Genomic DNA, 9,134 nt, shown 5'->3' with positions numbered 1-9,134 from the left:
GGTCACTGGGCTGTGCAGCAGACCACAGCAAGGGGACATTTCTTTACCGACCCTCCCTGAGGGAACTCGGCTCCTGGAGCAAAAGCTGCCAAGGTCTTGAGGGCACTGTTTTGTGTATCCTGCAGAAGGGGGTCCTGTTAAGGCTGGCCCAGCACCAGACTTTAGGATCCTCCATCTGGAGTAATCTTAGCTAGTGCCCTATATGCAGAGAGGGAAAGTGACCGTGACCAGCCTAAGCTCATAAAGAAGGTGACTGGAATTTCTGACTTGTAGATCCCTGAGCAAGTTACTTAACTTCTCTGGGTCTCAGTTTTACTACCCATAAAGTGGGCACATAATTGTGTGCATGGGGGCAGGGTTTGGGGGTGTATGATAGATATTTCTGTGTGGTGAAATTATGGGTGATTTTTATTTTTCCTTTTGGTTTATCTTTATTTTCTAATTTGTTGTTTTATAATGAATATGCATTTTGTTATTTTTTCTTATTTCTTTTTTTTTTTTTTTAGAGACAGGGTGTCATCTCACTCTGTCACTCAAGCTGGAGTGCAATGGCACCATCATAGCTCACTGCTGCCTCAAACTCCTGGGCTCAGGTGATCCTCCTGCCTCAGCCTCCCAAGTAGCTAGGACTACAGGTGCATGCCACCATGCCCAGGCTGATTTTAAACTCCTAGGCTCAAGCAATCCTCCTGCCACAGACTCCCAAAGTGCTGGGATTACAGGCATGAACTGCTGCACCTGGACTATCTTTAATTTTTCTTAATGGAGACAGTAATACTACACATAGTTGGTGTAAAGATTAAAAGAGATAATGAAAAGCACAGAGCACAATTTCCCATTCACAGCGTGTTCTCCATAAATATTTCTCCCTGCCCACGCTTCCCTCCTATGCGTTTTTTCCCTTCTGGAGTTGGGGACTCTGGCCCCAGGCCTCATTTGGGAAGGGAGGAGGAGGCGGTACAGGACTCTGATCAGTTACTGGCTATGTGGCTGTGGGTAAATTATTTAACCTCCCTCTCAGTTACCTTGTCTGCAAAATGGGAAGACTAACACCTACCTCAAAGGAAGTTCTCAAGGACTACATGACATACAGGATGGGTATTGCCTGGCACATCATAGGTCTGTAATAAGTGTCTGCAGGAGAACAGAATGAAGGAACACAATGCATACAATGAAGGAAAAAGCATTAAAGTAGGAATCAGACCACAGAAATGAAAGGATGTTCACGTAGAGTCCACGGAGCCCAAGGAGCCTCTGAATAGAGTGAGGAAGGTTCATAATTTACATGGGAAAAATCACATCCTTGGTATGCATTACCTCCAACTGAAATTCAGTATTTTCTTTCATCATGCATATTGGCAAGAAAACCCACGATAGTATTAGTAGTACTTGTGACTTTGTCACCAATAGAAATCACAGATATTTTCATATTGTATTACAGCAGAGACATATTGAAATACTAGTTATTTTCATTCACCACTTCAAAAGTATAGTAATTAATAGACTCATCTCTAGATCTTACTGACACTTTTTAAAAACTAGGACTAAATCATGATTCAATATAATTGGTATCCCTTGTAACCCTAAATAATTTTTTTTTTCTAGTCAAAAGCATTATTTGTGGCCTGGTGTGGTGTCTCACACCTGTAATCCCAGCACTTTGGGAGGCTGAGGTGGGCAGATCACTTGAGGTCAGGCGTTTGAGACCAGCCTGGGCAACATGGTGAAACCCTGTTTCTACTGAAAATACAAAAATTAGCCAGGCGTGGTGACGCGTGCCTGTAATCCTAGCTGCTTGGGAGGCTGAGGCAGGAGAATCACTTGAACACTGGAGGCGGAGGTTGCAGTGAGCCGAGATTGTGCCACTGCACTCCAGCCTGGGTGACAAAATGAGACTCCATCTCAAAACAAAAAACAAAAAACAAAACAAAACAAAAAAAACATTATTCTGAATAGGGGTTCACAGGTTTCATCAGACTGCCAAGGGGTACATGTGAGACAGACATGGGTATCAGCCCTGCCTGGGCCATTGATCGCTGTGTGGCACTGGACTTGTTATTTCAGGCACATTCACCCCTGCTTGGCTCACCCCAGAGGACTGTTGGGAGGAACAAATTACTTCTTGGCTGGGAGAGGGTTTTGGAAATTGTTGGAGGCTTCCTAGTTTTGCCAAAAGCCAGGGCAGAGTGCTTTCTTCCTCCCAGCTGATCTCCAGGCCTCCAGAAAGCCACTCCCTCCCAGAGCATTCCTCCCCTGTACTCTCCATCTGATAAATAAAGAGGCTGAAGTGCACCCTCATTAGTGTAGGCTCTCCAGCTCCCAGTCTGTACAGACCCACAGCTCAGGGGAGGAATGTTCTGGAGGATAATAACAGTTCCCTCCAGCCTTCATATTTGACTTTACAGTGACTCTTGAGGACATTACCTCCCTCAAAGCCCTCCCCTGCTTCCTCAGACGGTGCCCCTCTGTGTTCAGGTCCTTGCATCTCCCTTTTTACCGCCCTGTGCTGTGATAGTCCGTCAGTCTGACTCCTCCATCAGACTGTGTTTCTCAACAGCAGACCCAGATCTGATCCCTCTCAGGGGCCCTAGGGCCCAGGTCAGGGGAGCGGCACAATCAGCATCTGAGGAGCTGGCCTGGGTGAGGACAAGGAATCCGAAGCTCAGAGAGAAACAGCAGGGAAGGGGTAGAGCTGGGCTGGAGCCCAGATCTCCTGATACCCATGGCCCGTTCCCCACACGTCCAAAGCAAGCGCGAAGGAATCGGGGGTGCCCAAGGCAACACAGTAACTATTTCCTACCCTACCCACTGCTGTGAATTTTGTAGAGCTAAGGCACTGCAGGTGCTGTATGAAGCCCTTCCACGTGGCATAAGGCAACAGGGTACACGGGGGAAGCCAAGGCACTGAGAGCCCCTTCAGTCTATGGTTCTCTGATGCCAGTGAAAATACTGCCCTTGTTCTCTGGAAGTAATTTTTCAAAATGGACAGGTCTGCTGGCTTTGCTGGTCAGGGTGGGGAAGGAGGTTACCATCTGGGCCCGTCCACACCCATATTCGGCCCCTTGTCCCAGGCCAGTGGCAGGCAGTATGAACAGAAGAGTGTGGACATTGTCCGTGCACGAGCTAGCTCTCAGCGAAAGAGACTAGCGGGGACTCCAGAAGACGAGGACATCTAAAAGCCCGCTGGAAAAGAGGCACCATGAAAGCCGCAGAAAGCGCAAGGACTTCCTACTAGGCCGCCCCTGGTTAAAATCTCATGGGCTTAGGGACTCCTAAGCTTCTCTCTGGCCCTCAGCTCTCACCTATAACACGGCTGCGAACATCCCCCGGGCCCCTGGGTTGTTGCGGAAGTTGGGTGAGGTTGTGTTCATTCTCCTCACTGACCCCGCCGTGTGGTCGCCGGCTGGTGTCTTGTCTGTCTGCCCCAGCCCCGAATGCCCCAAGACTCCCGGCGCCGGCTGGGTGCAGGTGAGGCGCCCGCGCCCTGGCCTGGAATTCCCGCCCCGCCACTCTGGCCGCGTCGTGCTGTCGTCGCGCACCCAGCGCCCTCGTGCAGGCAGTAGGAGCGCAGTGGGGCGGGGGCGGGAAGCGCAGGCAGAGCCGGGCGAGCACGAGGCTCCCGGCCCAGCTCCCCGCGTCCGCTCCGGCTCCCGCCGCGTTCCCGCCGCCGTCACTCCCGCCGCCCGCCGCCGCCGCCCGCCCCGCCCGCGCCTCCCCTCCGCGCGGGCTGCGCACCTGGCAGCCGCTCGGTCCTCGGGGCCCTGCGCTGCTGTCTCTGTCTCTGTGTCGGCTTCTCTCGGCCCCTCAGTCTCTCCGTCTCTGCTTTCTCAGGCTCAGCTCCCTCTCGCTCGGTCCCTCGCTTCCCCGCCGGGCTCTCGCCGGCCGTCTGGTGGCCCGAGGTGGCGGCGGGCCGGGCGCGGGACGCAATGAGCGGCGCCTGCACGAGCTACGTGAGCGCAGAGCAGGAGGTGGTGCGCGGCTTCAGCTGCCCGCGGCCGGGGGGCGAGGCGGCCGCTGTCTTCTGCTGCGGCTTCCGCGACCACAAGTACTGCTGCGACGACCCGCACAGCTTCTTCCCCTATGAGCACAGCTACATGTGGTGGCTCAGGTACCGGCCCTGGCCCTCACCCTACCTTGATCCCCACTCCAGTCTCAGCTCCTCACCCCAAACTCAGCCCTCATCCGAGTGCCCACCTGAACATCAGCAGCAATCTCCAGCCCTTACCGTCCTCATGCCCACATCATCAACCCTACTACCCCCTGAAACCCCATCTCAGCTGGATTTCCTCATCCTGACCCCAACCATTATTTAGAGCCATGCTCGGACCTCCCCCTCCTCTAACCCAAAACAATCCTCACTCTATCCCCACCCCAAACTTCGATCCATCACCACCCTCATCCCAATCCCAAATCACATATCAAGCCTCCCCCTAATAGCAACTTCCATCTTCAAACATTCACAGGCAGCCCTAACTCCACCCCAATCATCATCCACCAAAGTGCCCTTCCTAATATCAACACCAGCCTTATCCCTGACTTTCCACACTCCCCAGTACCGATCCTAGACCTTATTCTATCACCATCCCCAACCTCCTCTTCTGTCCTGCCTGCAATCCCACCTCAGCTCTTCTCCCACATCCTGACTCCAAATATTATTAATATCTAGACCTACATCCAAACCTTAGCCTCCAGCCTTAACCCTTGCCTGGTGCTACACCCCAACCCCAGCCTCAGCCCAGCGTCAACCCTTGGTTCCCTTTTGCATTTAGTCATTCTTTCGGGCACTCTTTACTGAGCACTTAGTGTGTGCCAAGCCCTGTGGTGAGTGCTGGGGATGTACCTCATCCTCAAGCTAAGGCAGAAGACTCGGGAGGCAGAGCTGCCTCCAAGTTCATCACGAGACAATGGCATAGTGCAGAAGCTAGCTCAGGCCATATTTGAAGTGTTGAATCTCCACCCATAGGACCTCAGTTTCCCCATTTGTTCAGGGAAGGGGTTGCATTGCTGGAACCTAAGTGTTGGGTTGAGAGGGTAATAGGTCTCAATCCCTCTGCGTCTCCAAAGGCCTCACCTGGAGAATGGAACTTGATCCTCAGACTACTTTGGGAAACAGACATCAGCAAAAATCTAGTGGGCCATCTCAGTAGTTAGCGATTTTCCTGTTCCTGGAGGTATATGAGCAGAGGCTGCTGCCCTCTGGGTGGGAAAGGACAGCATCCTATGCCACCAAAACTTCTCAAGTCTCTGGCTTTTCATCTATCAAATGGGCAGCAGGATGATCTATCATTGCCCTGATTTCTGACTAAGGCAGTGGTGAGGGTCAAATGACATAACAGAGATGAAATCAACTTGACATATGCCAATGACAATTACAAATATTATTGCTTTTTCTAGGTGACTCGATCCACAATTCTAAATGATTTTCAGATGGCCAGGTTATCAGATCCTACACATTTGTGCTATCTATAACCCAGGGAATTATATTAATGTATTTTCTGTTCATCCGTATATTCATTCATTCATTCATTCATTCTAGCCTTTACTTTGTGCCAGGCACTTTGCAAGGCATTGGAGACACAAAAATCAATTATTCCCTGCCCCTGAGGAACTCACAGTTTATTTAGAGATATAACGGTAATCACTTGACAAGTTCATTTTGCTTGCTGCCCAGAAAAACCAATGCACTGAGAACAACAGGTTTTGCAGCAAAGAAAGAGTTTAATAATCACAGGGCCAACCAAGTGGCAAAGTAGGACATAATTCTCAAATCCACACCCTCATTCCCCACCCCCCACCCCACCAGAGAATTCAGAGACTATAGTTTTTCAAGCATTGGTGGCAGACAGGGCTAGGGAATAGGGAATGCTAAATGGTTGGATTAAGGATAAAATTGTGGGGGATCAAAGCTACCTTCTTGTGCTAAGTCAGTTGCTGGGTAGGGGGGCTCACAAAACCAGTTGAGCCAGTTTCTAGTATGGGTTACTAGTCCAGGTGGCACCAACTGGTCTATCAAAATGCAAGGTCTGAAAGATACCTCAAACACCAGTTTTAGGTTTTACAACTCCTCCTGTAGGAGGAGTTGAGGAGATTACAAATCATGTGACCTCCAGCTACGCAACTCCTGAGCCAACAATTCAAACCTTGTGGTTAATTTGTTAGTTTAACAAAGGCAGTTGCAGTCCCTGAGCAAGGAGGGTGTTAGTTTTAGGAAGGGGCTGTTATCATCTTTGGTTTAGGGTTAAACTATAAACTAAATTCCTCTTACAGTTAACTTGGCCTGTGCCCAGGAATTAAGAAAGACAGCTGGAAAGTTAGATGCAAGATGGAGTCAGCTATGTCAGATTTCTCTCACTGTGATAATTTTTCTGTATCAGATTTCTCTCACTGTGATAATACTCGCAAGGGCACTTTCACAGCATTCACCTAAAGTGAAACAATGAAGTTTTGTTGAAGGCCCACTATGTAGTTAGCATTGAGCTAGGTGTTGAAATAAGACGGTACTGACCTCCCTTGTAAGTACAGAGACAGTGTGGAGCTTTGGGGCTGGTCAGAACCTGTCACTTATTATCTAGGTGGATTGGAAAAGTTATTTAACTTTCTGGTATTTTCTCTCAACTTTAAAATGGTGATAGAGATATTTGTGATGGAATTGTTGTAAGAACTAAGAGAAATAACGCACATGAAAGTGACCAGTGCATATAGTAGGTGCTCAATGAAAGAGTTCCCTTTCCTTGGTTCATAGGTGTGGGAAGTGAAATTCAGTGTGGAAGTGAATTGTCCAAGATCTCCTAGCAATATCGTAGCAGACTGAGATTTAAAGAACATTGCCTAAGACTCTCCAAAGGTTAGATGCTCTCACGCATTCACAACCCTGGCACTTCTCCTCATTTTACACAAGAGAAAACTTGAGAGAGGTTGTTACTATCTGGGAGTGTCCCAGTGAAAGGCAATGGCAGAGCTGGGTTGAAAACTCAGGCCTGTCTCATCCCAAGCCCTGGCTTGTCCTGTCTACTACTGTCTGAATCTCTCTTATAACCTGATCCACTCAGATGATCTGAAAAATACTCACTGACCCTCTAGTGTCTTCTGGGCACTGTGCTGGCCCCTGGGGACACAGAGGTGAGTAATTCTCTCAGCACCCAGCCAGGACTCCTTCCCTCTTCCACTAGCCTCTTCCCTCTGCAGCTCTTGTGCCTTGTGGTCCCTTCCGTTGCCCTGGAAACTCTGACGTGGCATGCTTTAGTGGCTCAGACAATGCTCTCGTTGGGGTTTGGATGGGCTGATCTCTGAGGTTGCATCCCATGTCAGTGTGTTCCCATTCTGTGACCCAAGTGGCTAAAAGGCTCTAGGGTGACTCTTCCTGGACTCAGACATAATGTGATTCATAAATACCACAGACAATTGCAAAGTGCAGGAGAGGAACTGAAAGTCCTCAGGATGTCTAGGACATCAACGTGCTCTGAACCTTGAAATAACTCTTCCGGCATGCTCCTAACAGAGCATATTGCAGGGTGGAGACCTTGTTTTGCTGTAAATTCCATTTGTCTCTTTTCATGAAAGCCAGTCCTTAAAAACATCAAAATCTCCAGGTAAGCACTGTTTCCTGGGAGAGACAGTGCTCAAGGAGAATTGCTATCTTTAAAATTGTGCCTCAGGATGTGAAGACACCCTGTGCAGAAGCAGTTGGTGCTGTCACACTGTCTGGTCCACTTGCCAAACACCCTCCTCCATCACTAGTTCTGTTTTTTTACCAGGGTGTGAGCCAGAAGACAGCAGCCTTGCCGGAAGGCAGAGTTTGTGGTCAGACCGTGTCTACAGCACCTCATTTCATCCTTCCCACCACCTGGTGAGATAGAAACGTTTATAAATGAAGGAAATGAAGGTCAGAGTGGTAAAGTGATTTTTCAGTTGGCAGAACCAGGATTTGAACTTAGAACTACCTGACTCCAAAGCCCTTGGTTGTTAGGCTGTCCCTCCAATTCTTTCTTAGGAGTCATAGTGGGTTTTGATCTTTCAGAGTCAGAACAGTGAAATCCTCGAAGGCCCGAGGCTCTCTAATCCAATTTCCTACCCAGGGTAGGAATCTCTAACTTCATTGAAAGATGTAACTCATTCATGTGTCCTGCACAAGCTTCTCCCATGACAGGGACTCATCCCCGCTTGAGGCAGTACATTCACCATGGGATGACTCTGATCATTTGAAGTTCATCTCATGCTAAGCACAGATTTTCCTTCTTTGGAGCCTACCCTGTTGTTCCCAACTCTGTCCTTGGAGTTTGGTTCCTCTGTCACCAGGACAGATCAGCAGAGACAGTGTCTGCCCCCTGACTGACCTCCCATCTGGGACATATCACCCCAGAGTCATGGAAGAGGATGGACAAGAAGGCTGGAGAAAGAATGGTAGACGGGGACAAACAAAACTCTCCCCCTCACTCCTCAAAGGGCCTCTCTTAGAGGCCCCTTTCCATCCAGGTACCCAGCGTTGTCCCACACACGGGTCCCAAGCAAAGCACAAGTCTCCCAGATAACAGCCCTATGAACAGTAAGTGTATCTCAAATGAGAAAACAACATTTAATTAAAGTAACTAAAGAACTGAAAAGCTCTACATACTCAATGTAAAAAATATGAAAAGCACAAGAGAAACAAAAAGAGAAAGAAGTCATGAGTAATCCAGTGTCTAAGCTTGGATTCACCAGAAGACTCTGAGATGAGGATTTGATGGCAAGTAGTTTACGTGGAAAGTGATCCCAAAAATCACTGATAGAGGATGAGAAAGTGAGACAGGGAGGGGAAGAAGCCAACAATGGTGTATTACCAAGCAAATTACACCAGAGGTAACTGGAGCTTAAACTCTGCCAGCCAGTGTAGAATGTACTCCTCAGGGTTATCCCACCTGATGGCCAGGAAGCTGGATATTTAGCTAACAATTTCTGTCAGTCATTGGTCATGGGCTGGTGGGGTAAGGATAGCATTGATTATCCTGTACTATTGACTTGCCAATGTGTCCACGGAGCCTGTTCTGGGCCCAAGAAACCCCTCAAACAAAGAGATAACAGCTGTTGGCAATAGAAACTTTGGACAGGATAGCCAAGGCGGGCAGATTGCTTGAGCCTAGGAGTTGGACACAACCTTG

The 9,134-nt window shown here is 49.0% G+C and overlaps 1 protein-coding gene across 4 annotated transcripts in view; it reads left to right on the top strand.

Moving 5' to 3' along the window:
* Window positions 1–3,596: 3,596 nt before the first annotated feature.
* The window catches only part of SHISAL2A (shisa like 2A), a 35,467-nt gene continuing 29,929 nt past the window's right edge, over window positions 3,597–9,134 (top strand). For 2 of the 4 annotated variants that reach the window (XR_011620900.1, XM_071092918.1), the window contains exon 1: window positions 3,597–4,108. Coding sequence is in view for 2 of the 4 variants with exons in the window: in XM_071092918.1 (XP_070949019.1) it covers window positions 3,927–4,108 (182 nt within the window). In the remaining 2 variants the exon portion in view is untranslated. Of the gene's footprint in view, window positions 4,109–7,754; window positions 7,847–9,134 lie in introns of all 4 variants that reach the window. The other 2 variants (XR_011620903.1, XM_071092923.1) reach the window with 2 other exon arrangements.

This window comes from Macaca nemestrina, chromosome 1 (genome assembly GCF_043159975.1).
Source record: "Macaca nemestrina isolate mMacNem1 chromosome 1, mMacNem.hap1, whole genome shotgun sequence".
NCBI lineage: Eukaryota > Metazoa > Chordata > Mammalia > Primates > Cercopithecidae > Macaca > Macaca nemestrina.
Note: the sequence above shows the minus strand (reverse complement) of the source record. Positions and strands in the feature narration are given on the sequence as shown.